The 16,513-nt window shown below is 38.6% G+C and overlaps 2 protein-coding genes across 3 annotated transcripts in view; both read right to left on the reverse strand.

The window, feature by feature from the left end:
• The window catches only part of pip5kl1 (phosphatidylinositol-4-phosphate 5-kinase-like 1), a 34,234-nt gene extending 29,125 nt beyond the window's left edge, over positions 1-5,109 (reverse strand). Inside the window, exon 1 of the mRNA XM_067574409.1 lies at positions 13-5,109. The gene's annotated coding sequence lies outside the window, so the exon portion shown is untranslated. The remainder of the gene's footprint in view (positions 1-12) is intronic.
• A 3,292-nt stretch (positions 5,110-8,401) lies between these two features.
• On the reverse strand, positions 8,402-15,448 carry dpm2 (dolichyl-phosphate mannosyltransferase subunit 2, regulatory). 2 transcript variants are annotated; one of them, XM_067574259.1, is made up of 5 exons: positions 15,370-15,448; positions 14,105-14,194; positions 13,713-13,815; positions 11,865-11,952; positions 8,402-10,022 (listed from the first exon to the last, which is right to left on the reverse strand). In XM_067574259.1, exons 1-4 carry the CDS (start codon positions 15,370-15,372, stop codon positions 11,897-11,899), a joined length of 252 nt encoding a protein of 83 aa, XP_067430360.1. In that variant the 5' UTR covers positions 15,373-15,448; the 3' UTR covers positions 8,402-10,022; positions 11,865-11,896. The 2 variants fall into 2 exon arrangements, with proteins under 2 accessions (XP_067430360.1, XP_067430359.1); XM_067574258.1 differs by having other exon boundaries at positions 8,402-11,952.
• Positions 15,449-16,513: the final 1,065 nt, after the last annotated feature.

Here is a 16,513-nt window from a genome sequence, read left to right on the forward strand (position 1 = left end):
TATTATTATTACCTGACACGGCACTGTGATTGCAGACAAGGTTTTCAAAGCTCCAGCAAAGAGAAATCAAAGAGTAAGTAGAGGCCAGAGAGGCTAGTGACAAACACAAAAGACAGCTGACTCTCAGTTGAGTCTTTAACAAGGTAACTATGGAGACAGACACAAAGGGATAATAGCTTCATAGGCCATGCTGTGGTTAATGGCATAACGCTGGTCCTCCAACCAAAACAACTCTTCATTAAAACACATTTGAAATGTTCAACTATGTCTACATTTTAACAGTAAGTGGAGAAAGACAGCAAAAGTACAATAATACCACATGATTTAATGTATCTTTGGAAGCATAAGACAGTAAATGAACATGAAGACAAAGAATCAGCAGAATAGCGGACAACAATGGTGCAAGTGCAAAATGTTTAAAAAAAACACTACCCACAAATCTGACAATATTCTGTATTCATCTTACTGTCAACAAATCTCATAAAAAGTCCCAATTCAGCAATAAATTGATCTACTAACAAGTATAATGTGTGTATCAGAGGCTGATATATCATCACCCCCGGAGTCATAGAGCTCCACTGTTGTTCAAAAACTATTAAAAGCACATCAATGAGTCACACTGTTACACTGGGTGACATGTTCCTTCATCACCAGAACACACACACTGTAGTCTACTTTCACACAATCCCACACACATTGTCCCGCTGCTGGAAATACTCACTAGAACACCAAATGTGGATTCATCCACTGCTGAAAATATTCCCTAACAAATGCATTATTTCCTCCTGTTTGAGTAACATTGACTGAAATGAAACTTTATATTTGTGACCCACTTTTTAATGTTTATATCTTCAGTTTGTTTCTTCATTTTTTATTTTATTTTTTTTTTGTTAATTGGGTGAAGTGACTCTTTAACCTCCATCAAGTGAATACAAAACTCATTGGCTCCTTTTTAAACACTAATAAAGAAGGATGTAGAACTACTTCTGCTTTGTGTGCATTACTAAGATGACTCCCTGTTACACTAAGAGGGGAAAAAATTAGCTGATTTGAAAAAAATATGTCAAAATGCATTTATATCCTCTTATACTGATGGTAACACCCATTTAATTATAATTATGTTAAACATTACTGATGATTTCTCAACAACCAGAGCTAATGTCCACCTTAAAACTCAACCACCACTTCTTCAGCTGCCACTGTAATCACATCAGTAGATCAACCCCTTTTGTGAGTTAACCAGCTATGCCATTGGATAGTTCCATAGCAACAAGCATGATGTGACGCTCCTTGCGGCTTTTGAGCTCTTCTCTCTGTTACTAGCGAGGCTCACAGCTTCCCTTTGCATTTGGCCATGAAACAAAGGCTTCCTGTCTGATCATAACCTTATGTGACCCCGTTTGATGGTCCGCTTGAGTGTTTAGTCTGCGAGGGGTTTGAACACATCACATCTTTAAGTGCAGTGCAGATAGGCAGAGTCATTATTTCTGGAACGACACCTGATGCTGGATAAAATTCTCATTTAGAATCATTCTGTTGTCAATACTACCTCGTGTTATTAAAGCAGAATTTAGAAAAGTTGCCATACATACTTCTTATCATAAGAAGTATGTAAGTTGAAAACACTCAAAAAAGCCTAGACACACTAGAGTTGACAAAAAGTGTCTATAAAAATATGCATTTATATCTAAATCTACCAGTTTACATGTCACATGTTGAAAGACATGTACACATGTACATTGAGACAGTGACCACTGACCTCTTCACTCCTAGTTTGAATCCTGCAGGGTACCTTTGTTTCATGTTGTCCCACTGTGTTTAAGTGCTAAATTTATCACCATCTCTGCAATTCCCTTCTGCTCTACAGAGCTTTTTAGCTTATTGTTTTGGTTTTATGGCCTGCAACTTTAATGTCTAATTATATAAACATAGTGGAGCATTTAGCAGCTAAAAGTCCAGATATTTCCCTCAGGAGTTGGTGGAAACAACAGTGCTAAAAGCAGAGTGATATTGACTTTTCAGTCACTATTCATCATGACTGTTCACCATCAGTCACACGTTGCATCACCACTTTTGTACCACGCAGTACATCTCTCTCATCCTGCATGATTGATTGATTGATTGATTGCAGGGGACCTGCAGAGCTGGTAATAATTCTCTGTGGGTTTGTCACTACAAGTGACCCATTTCACATACAAGTGTGATCCATTGTTAAAATGAAAATATTGATTATAGCTGCTGTAAGTGCAACTGTGGTGTCACATGCAACATATTCACAATGTTACTTCCCGTAGTCATGCCAAAATGTGTGCAGTAACAAGCCTTATTCTTAATATTAATAGCATTATTATCAAAACATTTAGTCAGGCAGAGTTTGGACATGCGGGAACAGGAAGTTTATGTGCCTTTAGAAAATAATTATTTCCATACAATGCCTGACACTTGATAGTTTTCATTTTTGTAACATATCTATCATTGATTTTACAAAGGTTATAAATAGTATGTGTGACAGTTGGCCCTTTGCTAGCTTGTGTAATTCAAAACAACGCAAGGGAGGCACTTCTGCAGCAACAAAATTCTGAAATCTCAGCCACAATCTCACTGTTACTCCCCCGCCAAATGAGGTCATTACACCAGATCCTAAAAAGAAAAATAAACTTGGCTATTACAGCTAATGTTTATGTCACGCTCTTTGTTCCTGTGAAATGTCTGTGACATGGTTGCACATGACTATCTCATCTGAATCTACAGTTTCGCCACAAACCTCTATTGTAACATTCCCTGTGATTCTGAGGACTTCCCAGGCATGTGCCCACCTGCAATAAAAGGGAAATTCCTGCAGAATGATCCAGTTGATGGTCATACAGGCATACAAACTGTTGGCAGCACTCCTCCACTGAGAACTAAGGCCTGACTGTAATCTATTTAATGTCCTCCCAAGTAACTGTGATGATTTCACCAATATAATAATATATATAAGATGCACTAGTGGATAGAGGATGTATTATGTCATTATAGTCCAGTGTCTCTTTGGTCTCTCTTTGGAATTAAAGTTGCACATCTTGACAACTTCTTGTCAACAAGAATGCTTAGCTATGTTTTAATCTAGTTTATAATGGAGAATAGAATTTCTACCATTCAACTTTCATGGGCAGAGTAATAGTTGCTCTCAGTAGTTGAATTTAGTTAAGAAAAATATCTTTAGGACAAGAATCGAGAGCCTTGATGAGTGATGCATATGCAGAATTCTCCTTCCTTTTTATGTGCTTAACAAAAGCAGTTCTACTGTTATCTTATAATGTGCACCCACCATATGGATGAGTCAAAATAACCTGAGATCAATCAAGTTACGTAGACCCAAAGATGTGGAGTAAACCTGGGTTCTTGGCTTTATGTCATTAATAGACTTCATGAATTGGCCCATCATTTAGATGCAGAATATTAGACAGCCTTATAGACAGCAGACTTCACGGAGTTATTTCAGAGGGACTGGCCAAGTGAGGGGAAACTTGTACATATGATCTCATGTTTTTGGACATACAGAAATTTGAGATAAAATGTAGCATTTCTATCTTTTTTTTTCAGCCTGGCAATTTGACATTGGGTCTAATAACATGTTCTTGAGTCAACAGCTGCCATCCCTTTCACATGGCACACATGTTGGTAACTGGTAAACGGCAAGGATAGAGGCTGTCTTTTCAAGTCCTGGATCTGGGTTTTAGCCCCTAAAATTCACTTTTACTCACCCTTACACTCCAACATTCAAGTTATCCATCTCAACTAATTCAGCTTTTCCATTTAAGGGTGTTTTCCTTATGATGACTGACTGCATGTCCACTTCTACAGTTATAGTATGTGTTGCAGGAGCTATTTCACAATGAATCACTAGTATTGAAAGTATTAATGAAAGACAAGTTCATTGTGATTGTTTCAGAAAGGTATTTGCAGCTGTATATGGGAGCCTACATATGTTTGGTGAACTGCCTCCTATAGCTGATGAGGATTATCAAAATGCTTAGTCAGTGAGGATAACAAAACCTGATTCTGCTGTCCCACAATGACATCCCACACCGTGACATCGTATGTGAACCTATAGACTATTGCCACTCAGTATCAGCATGTTGAGAGAATTCTCTTGAGTTTAAGGAGGAAGATATTAAAGGATGTATCGCTATAAAGTTCATTACCTCTCTTCTCTGTAGCAGTGACAGGCAACACAGAAGATATGCCAACATAAAAAAAAAACATTACCCAAGCTACAAATTAACTACTATTCATAAAATGTAATACTGCATAGGGACTGATATCCTCAGATAAATGCGTTTTACTTGCCTCGGTGTGGCGCGTGGACGCAGAGCAGAGCAGAGGTCGATGCGCAGCCGTCCGGCTCGGTCTGTCCGTGTCAGTCTGTATGTGACAGCGTGTGTGTGTGTGTGTGTGTGTGTGTGTGTGTGTGTGTGTGTGTGTGTGTGTGTGTGTGTGTGTGTGTGTGTGTCACATGTCAGCCTGCAGTGTGATGATACGGAGGAGAGTCTGGCTCACCCTGCGGTTCAGATCACACCCACACACTGTCACCGACTGACCGGCCAGCCGCGCGCACTGCGCCACGCATACGACTATCTGACTCTGAGAGGTTTACGTCACACAAATGCAGTAATTAGCTGGCAATTATGAGATTTAAAATAAAAAAAAACAACTTAAAGGATTAGTAAATTATCATTAATACATCAATTAACTGAATAAATACATTCAAAGAAGGATTAAGAGTAAAAATGTTTGTTAGGATGATGACAAAGTGGCCAAAGATAGAAAGGAAATAAACCCTGCTGAGTCATGCAGTCATCTGATGAAAGCTGGTTATGCTCCAGCTATCAGGGCTCCAGTGAAAGAAGATGATGAAGATAAGAAAGAAGATAAGTATTTCTAGGGTATAAATATAGCTGTGGGTCCCTCAGAGCCAGCAGCTGGCAGTATAGGCAAAAGCTAGGGGCATCAGGATAGTGTAGGGATGCACAACAAAAGGGAGACAGAGAAAGACACAGAGAAAAAGAATATATAACATAACTGTGGAGGCTAAAGTGCCTTCCCTCTGTAGCAAGCAACTTATTTGCTTTTGTTGACTGCAGGGATCATATAAGGGGAGTTTTTCCTTACCGCTGCTCATGGGGGGATTATTGGGTCTCTGTAAATTAAAGAGTACGGTCTTGACCTGCTCTATGTGAAAAGTGCCTTGAGATGACTTCTGTTGTGATGTGGCGCTATATAAATAAAGATTGATTGATAAAATAAAAATAAGTCCAAGAATGTTCATGGAAAATGTCTTACAGACCTCTCTGGTGAGCTGCTGTTCAGGCATTTACGTAAGTCTGATCCAAAACCAAAACAGACTATAATTACCACTAGTGCCCAAAATTTATGAACTGCCAGAAACAGCAACAGCTCTGCAATCAATCATGTTACACTTTCGACAGAAACCCCACATGCCAGAAGCATAATCTGAAACAGGGCACATGCAGCTGTGTACATATGTGAAATCCCAAACCCTTTGTTCCACACTGATCTCACCACTCTTACTGCCAAGTCAGTTAGAGCTGCAACGATTTGTCGATTAATCAATTAGATAATCAACAGAAAATTAATTGGCAACTATTTTGATAATAGATTAATGAGTTTTATCAGTCATTTCTCAAGAGAAAATGTCCACATTCTCAGATTACAGCCTCTCAAATGTGAGCTTTAGGAAACAAAGATAGTCATTTTTCCTCATTTGTGGACATTTCATAGACCAAACAACTAATCAATTAATTGTGAAAAAAAGTCATCAGATTAATCAATGATGAAAATAATCGTGAGTTGCAGCCCTAGAGTCAATCAAAACACTCATACCCGTCTTTTTTGTTAGTGTTATTAAATGTTTTCCATTTAAGAGAAAGAGGAATACAAACAACAAAAAACAGAAAAGACATAATAAAAAAAACCTAACAACACAAAAAAAACACAGCTGAAGTCGGCACCACGGCACCAGTACAACATTAAAAAATGATTCATGAATTTACTCTAAATAAGAGCCCACACACACACAAAGACCACCCTGTGTATTCTCTGTAATTAACATAAAATCAGTGATATTCCCCTTTGATTAACCCTCCAGAGAGATACTACATTACCCAGCTATCCATATTGATGTCGAAATTCAGAAATTCCTCCCAGATTAACCCTCAATTCTTACAATTCCTAAATATTGTATTTGCTGTCAACTTATACAAGACTGAGGCTAAATGATCATTATTTGGGTAGTTCAAAATAGAGATAAACCATATTATGATCCTTGGTGCTCTTCTTAAAAGTCAGATGTTCTAACTGCAACTATGCATCTAATGGAAATGTACAGTTTGTGCTTGGTCCTGTTCTACCACTTGTCACCTTTTCCAGCATCTTGAATGAAGAATATTTTGCAGATCTACAGTGCCTGTGAAAAACACTTCTCATGGCATCAAATCAAACAGTTGAGGAAACCATCCCATTGGAGACGGTATAAACAAGGAGACAGCAGACAGAGTGGTGGTTTGTTGGAGAGTTTACTCTTCATCCTGTCACCTTGTTTGGAGTACAGAACAAACAAGGAAACAGGATGGAGACATGACCTTTCTCTAGCAGCGCATAAGGGAGATGAGTGAGAGGGTGAAGGTGTACTAACTGGTTTGATGATAATCCATAATGAATAAGACCTTTAACCTAAAACAAGACAAAAGGTTTTTTCAGACAGTGAGTGGTTGCTGCCATCGCCTCCATTGTTTTCAGTGTAAACACGACTGCAGCCGTGCTGCAGAGGGGGGTGGCAGCAGCAGCAGCAGCAAGGAGAGTGATGGTTCAACATATTCAATTTGGTGTATAGTACAAGTTGTTGAAACAACAGTCAGGTGTCCATAACAGTGAAAGTGAACGGTGAAAGAGGTTTTCTTCACTGTAATCATTCCTCCTGTTCATACTGGCTGTTAAAAGATCCCCATAAATGTGTTTTAAATGTAAGTGATGAAAGCCAAAATCCACAGTGTGTCAATTATCTGGAGCAGACTGAGTTAGTCACATGAAGTGGATATCTGCCACATTTAGCATCAAAGATATCTACTTGATTTGACTCATTTGGACGCTGGAGCTTCATATTAGCTTCAGATAAACTTTTAAATACATTTTTGCATAGAAGGAAGACTGTGGATTTTGTCCCCCATCACTTACATTGGAAGTGCATCATGAAGGGATCTTCTAATGGTCAGTATGAACAGGAGGAATGATTATGGCAAGAAAAACATTTTTCAATGTTCATTTGGGCTCCTGACTGTTGTTTTAAGACAGACTTGAAAAATTGTGAACTTATTCCAAAATATATAACATTGATGTCACAAGGCAACAGGCACACCAGCTGCTCATTATCTCAGAGCATCTCAACTTTCTCAGAGACAAGTGTTTGAAATGATTCATGTACAAATCTTATTTGGAAAAATCTATAGGAGGCTCATACAGCTTGCCCCGATATATGTTGTTCTGAGTGAGTCCTCATTTCCCATAATCTCTATAATGGACCAGGTGAGCGCAAGTTAGCATGACCCATAGAGCCACAATGGCTACATTTATTGGTAATATGCTGGGTTAAAATAAACCAGAATTATCGTTAAGAGACTACAGCTCTAGCAGCTCTGTGAAGCTGTACTCAGGCACAAAGGTGCTTTGAGCTAAATGCTAACATCAGCGTGCTAACATGCTCACAATGTTAACACGCTGATGTTTAGCAGATAATACTCATCATGTTTACATCTTAGTATAACTTGTTAGCATGCTAACATATGCTAAATATCACTGAGCACAAAGTGCTAAATTACAGCTGAGGCTAATGGGTATGTCATTAGTTTGCAGGTATTTAATGGTAAACCAAAGTATTGGATGAAGTGGATTTTTTTTTACTTGATGCTGGTGTTAGATGAAAAGTGAAGCAGTCACCAAAGTTTTAACAATTCATCCAGAGGGAAACATGAATGTCCGTGTCAAATTTCATGGAAATCCTTCCAATAGCTGTTGAAATATTTCACTTCGAACCACAAATGTCAACCTCATGGTGGAGCTAGAAGAAAAGTCGTGTGGTCACCAAACTCATTGGGATATATTATTATTAAACATGAATATCCGTACAAATTTTCATGGCAATCCATCCAATGGTTAATGAAATATTGAAATATTATCCAAATACTGTTTCAGCTGTGGTTCCCCCCACTGAATAAAGGAGGCAGCAGTACACCAGAAGACACACTTATCTGTAGGTATTTACAGCTATTGTCACTACCACCATGACTAAAGCTGTTATAGCTCTATATAAACTGAACATTTGTAATTCAATAAACACAACATGTTTCCCAGCAGGAATATTTTATTCAACAGAGAAACCACAAACTGTATCTTTGTGCTACAGACTGCAGACAAAATGCTTGTTTGCATCCAAAACCATTCACAATTAACAGAATTCACATTTTCACAGAGTACTAAAATAGACTCCCATACAGTAAGTCATAGTAAAGACAGAACTTAAGAGCCATGCTACTTTTACTGAAGTTGGAATTCTGACATTTCTTCACACAGTGACACATATTCACCTCCTTCCATCCTGCTGTGTTACTGTCAATCACCACATGAACCCAAATATAAGACAGTACTTTGTTTCTGGAAATTATGCTGCAAATAGTGGGGGTCTTATCATGTTTGAGGACTGGACATTTACACATTCCCATCACCACATATTCTAGCAGGAGGGTGCCATCTCCTACAGTGTTGCATTATGGGTTGTTTGTAGCCTTAAAGGACTTTCAAAGTATTTTGAAGTTCCTCTAAAACAACAGTGAAACATGCTTTTTTTTTTTTTTTTTGCTGTAATCACTCGTCCTGTTCATACTGACCATTAGAAGATCCCTTCATAATGCACTTACAATGGAAGTGATGGGGGACAAAATCCACAGTCCTCCTTCTGTGCAAAAATGTATTTAAAAGTTTATCTGAAGCTGATATGAAGCTTCAGTTGTCCAAATGAGTCAAATCAAGTAGATATCTTTCAACATTACAGTCTTTTTAGAGCCAAAGTTCCTCTTTTTGTTACTATTCTTCCACCTGCAGCTCAACAGGGAAACACTGAGGAAACACAAAGAGGGAATTTGACGCTAAAAAGACTGTAAATGTGGCACATATCCACTTGATATGACTAAATCAGACTGCTGAGGCCTCATATAAGCTTTACTTTTTTGCACTAAACAAATGTGTGGACACACTGCCATCACTTACATTGAAAGCACATTTGAAGGGGATCTTTAATAGCCAGTATGAACAGGGGGAACGTTTACAGCTAGGAAAACCTCTTTCACTGTTCATATGGACACCTGACTGTTGTTTTAAGACACACTCGAGAAATTGTGGACCTATCCTTTAAAGTTGCGAGTAGCGAGTTTCCTCAAGGCAGTTTGTAGTGAGTTAATTCACTCTAAAAGTGTTCAGGAAGCCCGGTTTAGCCTGCAGGAGCTTCTGACTGCTCATTTAACATTTTTTATTTCCACGGTGAAAAAAAAAATTCCTGATGACTCAAAATGAGTGGTAAGGTCCCTGTGATATCCTTAGTGCAGAAACAGATTGAGTACTGAATCATCTGGCAAGCAGCCAAGAAATACCGCTGCCATGGAATGTCATGATGAGGAGATAAACGATGAAAAATGCTAAAATCCATTCAGCTCCACTTAAGAACATCAAACAAGCTACACAAACGTGAGATTGACATTTACATTCTGCCCAGAAGTGTTTTATGTTCCACTCTTGCAGGGGAAGTGGCTTCAGGGCTGAGGACTCTCTGTCTGTGTCTCTGGGATGTTTTCCCAACAGGATCAATCTCAAAGTGTTTTGGATCTTCAGGTGGTATTTTTCAAAAAAACATCTGTCAGACGGGGGAAGTGTCTTATCATCAGGATCATCTTATGTTTGGGTCAGTGCGGTATCTGAGGACACACAAGTGACATCAGTCCATTCAGACTCCTGCAAACTTCCAAGGGGGTTCTCCCTTTGCAATAGATGGTCTGAGGGATTATGTACTGGATCCCAATGAAATAAGATATTAAGATATAAGAACTCACAATGTCGTAAACCCTTGAGCTAAACAACTTTCCAGTAACACTGTCCTCTCCCTACAAGAGGGAAAAAACAGTGACTGATCTAAACACTACCCAACAGATAACAGTAATCACTGAGCATTCTCAAGACCTTTGGACAAATTTAAAGCCGCTATGTGTTGATTCATTTATGTGACCTCTCAAGTTATTGAGTTTTAGTTTGTAAAAGAAAATAGATAATCTCAGTGAGCTGGTGCACTCTATGTATTGCTTTCAGCACATTCACTGTCACTATCCCTGGCTTTAAAGAAATGTCAAAAGTTTTCTCATTCGACAAACAGTAGCTTTAAAATCATACTACTACTAATTCTATCAACTCTAATTAAACTGAAAATAGAACCAAAATATAAAATAAATCTCAAGAGATCATTTTGTTTAACAAATATAACTTTGTAAGCATGAATGTCAGCTGTTAAGGAGACATTATCAGAGACTGGAGGAATGACTTTTGTGTGTCGGGCCACCAGAGAGAGTTTTAGGCTCTGTTTACACCTGGTATTAACATCTGTCTTGGGTGATCCAATCACAAGTGGGCAGCTCTAAATACAGGTGTAAACGCACCCAAGATGCATTGAGGATGAATTGAGTTCCGATCACTCAGACCACATTCGTGGGTGGTCTGGGCCGCATGTGGCCACATTCATTTAGCAGTGTAAACACAATGCGGCCTGGACCACATTGAAGGAGCGCCTATTGCTGCCTCCCAGTCCGTGAACCCTCCGTCCAAAGCTGTTCAACTTGTTTGACAACAGGAAGAAAGTCATTATTTTCTTTTTCCATTTTTCATGTGAATTAAAAAACGTAAACCACTTCCCATTTTTCCCGTTCCCCTAACCCGTTTCCCTCATCAAATCAATTTGAATTGAAATAAAACCATTCATTTTTCGCTTGTCTGTCTAAAAGAATATTTCAGAAGTTAAACGTTGCTGGATAGTTTCTTCTTTCCTGTCAAGTTGATAACGACAGTTTTTAGTTTTGCTGCGTTGCTCGACATGATGAGCTCAGGATTTATCGAGAGGACGACTGCTTTACTCCAAACAGTTTCACTGTATGAACCTGGACTGTGTGTGTAACAGCTGACCTACTGGATGTGTAGAAGAACACAGAACATTATTAACATTAGATCCTGACCGATCCTGTCGGCGTGTTGGAGATTTAAATGATCAATGAGGTAAAGCTGCTGTGCCTTGTGCGTAAATTCGCACAGCTTCTCTCTCTCGCTGCGGGGAGATCGCTGTATATAACTCTGTATTTTTTACATACATATATATATATATATATATATATATGCTCAGAAGTGGCGCTAGAGTAAATCAATAGGACACGCATTTGAATTTCGTGATTTATTTATCCTGTTATCAAACAAGTTGAACACAGCTGTGGACGGAGGGTACACAGACCCACGGTCCTCCCGCCAGTCAGTTAAAAACAACAACGAATTTGGTCTTTGCAAACGGAAATGATGCACGTGTTTATATGCATATAGAGCAGGGAAGTGGGATCCGATCACAAGTGGTCACTCAAGACGCATGTGGAGATGCGTGTTAATACTAGGTGTAAACAGACGTACTTAAAGCTGTCCACTTGTGATCAGATCACCCAAGACGGATGTTAATGTCAGGTGTAAACAGGGCCTAAAAATAGCTGTGGCGCTACTCCATCATCTCATACTTAAATCCACAGTAGTCATTCTAATATCCTGATTAGTCCACTTTCTTTGGCTTGCGATTCTTCCATATGATGACTGCAGTGAAGGCCCCTGTGGAGAAGACAAGTATGGTATTAAGTTTGAAGTTGAAATGATACACTCTCACACCTCATTTAATTTCATACAGTGCTTGAAAGTTTGTGAACCCTTTAAAATGTTCCCTATTTCTGCATAAATATGACCTAAAATGTGATCAGATTTCCATTCAAGTCCTAAAACTAGATAAAGAGACATCAGTTAAACAAATGAGACAAAATCCTTACACTTGTTAATGTATTCATTGAGGAAAATTATCCAATGTTACATATTTGTGTGTGGCAAAAGTACATGAACCTTGAGGATTATCAATTCATTTGAGGGGGAAATTAGAGTCGTGTGTTTCAATCAATGGAATGACAATCAAGTGTGAGTCTGGCAGGCCCTGCCTTATTTAAAGAAAAGAGATCTGGGTCTTCACTGTCAAACTCTGAGCTTCACAACACAGGTTTGTAGAAGTGTGTCATGCCTGGAACAAAGAAGATTTCTTAGGATCTTAGAAGAAGAGTTGTTGATGTTCACCAAGCTGGAAAGGGTTACAAAACCATTTCTGAAGAGTTTGGACTCCACCAGTCTACTGTCAGGCAGATTGTGTACAAATGGAAGACACCATTGTTACCCTCCCCAGGAGAGGTCGAACAACAAAAATCACACCAAGAGCAGATGTGTAATAGTCCAGGAGGCCATAAGAGACCCCAGGGTAACGTCTAGGAAACTAAAGGTCTCTCTTGCAGTTGCTACAGTCAGTGTTCATGAATCCACCATCATGAGAACATTGAACATCAGTGGTGTGCATGGCAGAGTTGCAAGGAGAAACCCAATACTTTCCACAAAGAACATTGCTGCCATCTACGGTTTGCTCAAGACCACATGGATAAGCCAGAAGGTGATTGGAAAAACGTTCTGTGGATTGATAAGACCGAAATCAAACTTTTTAGCTTGAATGAGAAGTTTTATGTTTGGTGATGAGCAAACACTGCATTCCGGCATAAGAACCTAAACCCATCTGTGAAACATGATTGTGGTAGTATCATGGGTTGGGCTGCTTTATGGCCTCTGGACTAGAACAGCTTGCAATCATTGAAGGTGCCGAATTCTGAGTTGTATCAGCAAATTCTACAATACGATGTCTGTGAACTAAAGCTCAACAGAAAGTTGGTCATGCAGTAAGACAACGACCCTAAACACACAAGTCACTCTACCAAAGAATAGTGAGATCAGAAGAAAGTTAATGTTTTGGAACGGCTGAATCAAAGTCCTGACCTTTATCTGATAGAAATGCTGTGGAAGGACCTGAAGCATGTGGTTCATGTTGAGAAGCCCACCAACATCTCTGAGTTGAGACTGTTGTATAAGGAGGAACGGCCTAAAATTCCTCCAAGCTGATGTGCAGAGCTGATAAACAGTTACTGGGAACGTTAATGGACACAAAAGTAAAAATCACACCAATTACTGAAAGCAAGGGTTCACATACTTTTGCCTTACACAAATATGTAAGATTGGATAATTTTCCTCAATAAATAAATGAATAAGTTTAATGTTTTTGTCTCATTCGTTTAATTGAGTTCCCTTTATCTAGTTTTAGGACTTGTGTAAAAATCTGATCACGTTTAGGTCATATTCATGCAGAAACAGAGTAAGTTCTAAAGGTTTCACAAACTTTCAAGCAGCACTGTGTGTAGAAAATTTAAAGGAGTTGACTGCAGAGTCCATATATAAGTGTGAACATTGGGGTGTGTGTGTGCTGTGTTTTAAGGTACAGATAGTCTACTCACCTATACAGAGGAGCAGTATTACTGCTGCAACGCCAGGAATAATGACTGAGTACTCCCGGGGAAGAAAATACTTGTGCAGTACGTGATCACTGTCCACGAAAGGCTGCAAAAGGGCAAAATACCACATCATACTCTATATTTCATTTAAAAGGTTTGCTTACATTGAAATTCCAGTTAGTGTGTCCTGTTGACAGACAAATATATGCAACAGGACCAGGAGTGATGCAAACTTTAAGAAACGGCCTCCTGCTTTTGGTTGTTTGATGAATCGTAGTGTGTGGTTTGGGAGACAAAGTTCAAGGTCTGAAATGCCTTGAAATAAGCCTTGTGTTGATCTGGACATTAGAGTGATGGTCCCCAAATGGGATTTTAGGGGCAGAAGCGGCACCTACCAGGACAATGACCCAGACAGAATAGTATGTAAACAGCAGGAGGCTGAAGACGACGAGACTCATGCCAGCTGCTTGATCCACTCCTGTAGCCTGAAAACACACAAATACCGACTGAACAGAAAGCATTTGGCAGCTGATATGTAAAATCTAATCATGAATGATTCGAGGATAAAAGTGCTTGTTGCAAGATACATAGTGTTTGACTTAAAGGAATACTTCGGTGACATAATGTAGTACTGCACTTCCATAAAGTTGGGGGACAGTAAAGGTGTGAAACTGATTTAAAAGTGGCATATCCTGGCTTTTAGCCCCTAGTATGAGTCAAACTTTAAAAATGCTGGGTCCTACATTTCCCATCATGCAACCTCCATACCCATGCTTGAGTTTTAGGCCTCATTCAAGATAACCTTGATGACATCATAAGAGTAATTTTCTCAGACTTTAGAAAGCTCCTCCAGGGCCACAAAAGACACAACTGTTTTCACAGACTGAGTAGTAGTCCTCATGATTAGTAAACTGACCTTTGTGTGTAAAATTGTTGGAGTGCCCCTTTAAATGAACAAAACTTGCTCATATAATTCTTTTCAGTAAATTTCTGGGCGGAATACAGTCCCATTTCTCAAGTACCATAGGCTCTGCTTCTGTCTGAAGAGTACATGTGGCTGAGCTGAAATATCTTCATCCACTCAATATTACTGAGAAAGTGGTTGGACATGGGACATAACTGCACTGAGAGCACAGCTCTCACAGTTTAGTCTTCGTATAGGGAGCCACGCCAAACTCCATTCAAATATCTGTAGAATAAAAGCGGGTTCGCTTATTTGCCAACATACGAATGCAGCACAGCCTCAAATACATTTCATTTATGAATGAACAGTGCTCTCTTGTAAATTCGGCGTAGAAGACTTTACATAATTATCCGGATAATTCCTATAAAACCTCTTGGTTTACATGACTGACTGGCGTTAAAAAGCTGATGTAAAGTCGAGAGTCGTGAAGATCTTGAGTTGTTTACGGACTTTCTACAGTTGGCGAATATCAAGCAAATTCGTTTTAGAGATAGAGACGAAAGTATGTTGTCATTAGAAACGATTTAAGTATCGCAAACTACCAAAGTGTAAGCTAACGTTAACAGGAATGTCTCTAACATGTGAAAATGTCTTCCACTAACTTATGCGTTAGCCGGCCTAAGATTTAATGAGTTACAGCTTCAAATAGCTGCCTTTATTTCACCTGTTTAAGTTTAATCAGCTTATCTTTCTTACCATTTCGGACAGGTATTGTTGTTTGCTGACGTTTCCTGCTGTTCTTCTTCCTGGTGATAAATCCGGCTGACAAAATGCATCTGAGAGTCTCTGCTGCCGTCTGCTGGTAAATCTGCGAACTGCAGCAGCTGCAGCTCCATGTACAATATCCAGAGGAGGAAAAAGTATTCTGATCAATAAGTGAAAGTAGCAATATAACGCTATAAAGATAATCGATTATAAGCAAAACTCACTGTTACTCTTATTATTGTTAATGCATGAACATGTAAGCAGTATAATGTTGTAGTTGGTCAAGATCGAGTCTATTTGAACTGTTTTATACACTGTTGGGTAGTTTAACCTGAACACATATTTTATGTTAAATCTTGAATCTGAAAAGCAACTAATAACTATAGCTATTAAATACCTGCAGTGAAGACAAAGAACATGATTTCCTTCTGAAATGTAGTGTAGTAGGAGTATAAAGTAGCATCAAATGAAAATACTCAAGTAAAGTCAAGTACAGTACTTGAGTAAATGTACTGACTTTAATTGACTGGCAGGTTCCCATTCAATATCTTATATTTTGGTTCCATCTAAACTATACATTCTAAATAAATACAAAAATAAACGACTAAAATGTGACTAATTAATTTATATATATACTGATCATAAAATTTGGAATTAAAAACTGCACATATGTCATGTTGAAGTCCACGACTCCTTGCAGTTTGAACTTTTTTCTATTCAAATACTTTGATAGTGTGTATACAATGTCTCTTATACACAACCAACTTGCTTTCAGATGCGACCAAAATGATGTTCTACATCTTTGATCCAATAATATATTGTAATCATGCTACAGTATTGATTATATATCACTTACTATGACCATACAATCAACAACAACCACTTAAAATGGCTGTTCTATGAAGGGAAAATAAATGTTATGCCTTAAATTGTCATTACTGCCAACTTTCACCATATTTGGTCACACACTGACATTTCTGTTACACTGGTACAACACACTTATGTTATCACCATCACAAGTTATGACCTGATATTGTTAATTGACATTAATTATTATTATTATGAGATCTCAGGTATGATCTGTTACACTGCTTTGTTGAATAAATTCACCACCTTCAACAATTTACAGTTTATT

Source organism: Thunnus thynnus, chromosome 19 (assembly GCF_963924715.1).
Source record: "Thunnus thynnus chromosome 19, fThuThy2.1, whole genome shotgun sequence".
NCBI classification, from domain to species: Eukaryota; Metazoa; Chordata; class Actinopteri; order Scombriformes; family Scombridae; genus Thunnus; species Thunnus thynnus.

Excerpts from the sequence above, each read along its gene's own strand:
- dpm2 (XM_067574259.1), bottom strand. Across the intron at positions 13,816-14,104 it reads CTGTCTGGGTCATTGTCCTG|CCTTTCGTGGACAGTGATCA; the intron begins GTAGGTGCCGCT and ends GCCCTTTTGCAG. Across the intron at positions 11,953-13,712 it reads AATACTGCTCCTCTGTATAG|GGGCCTTCACTGCAGTCATC; the intron begins GTGAGTAGACTA and ends TCTTCTCCACAG.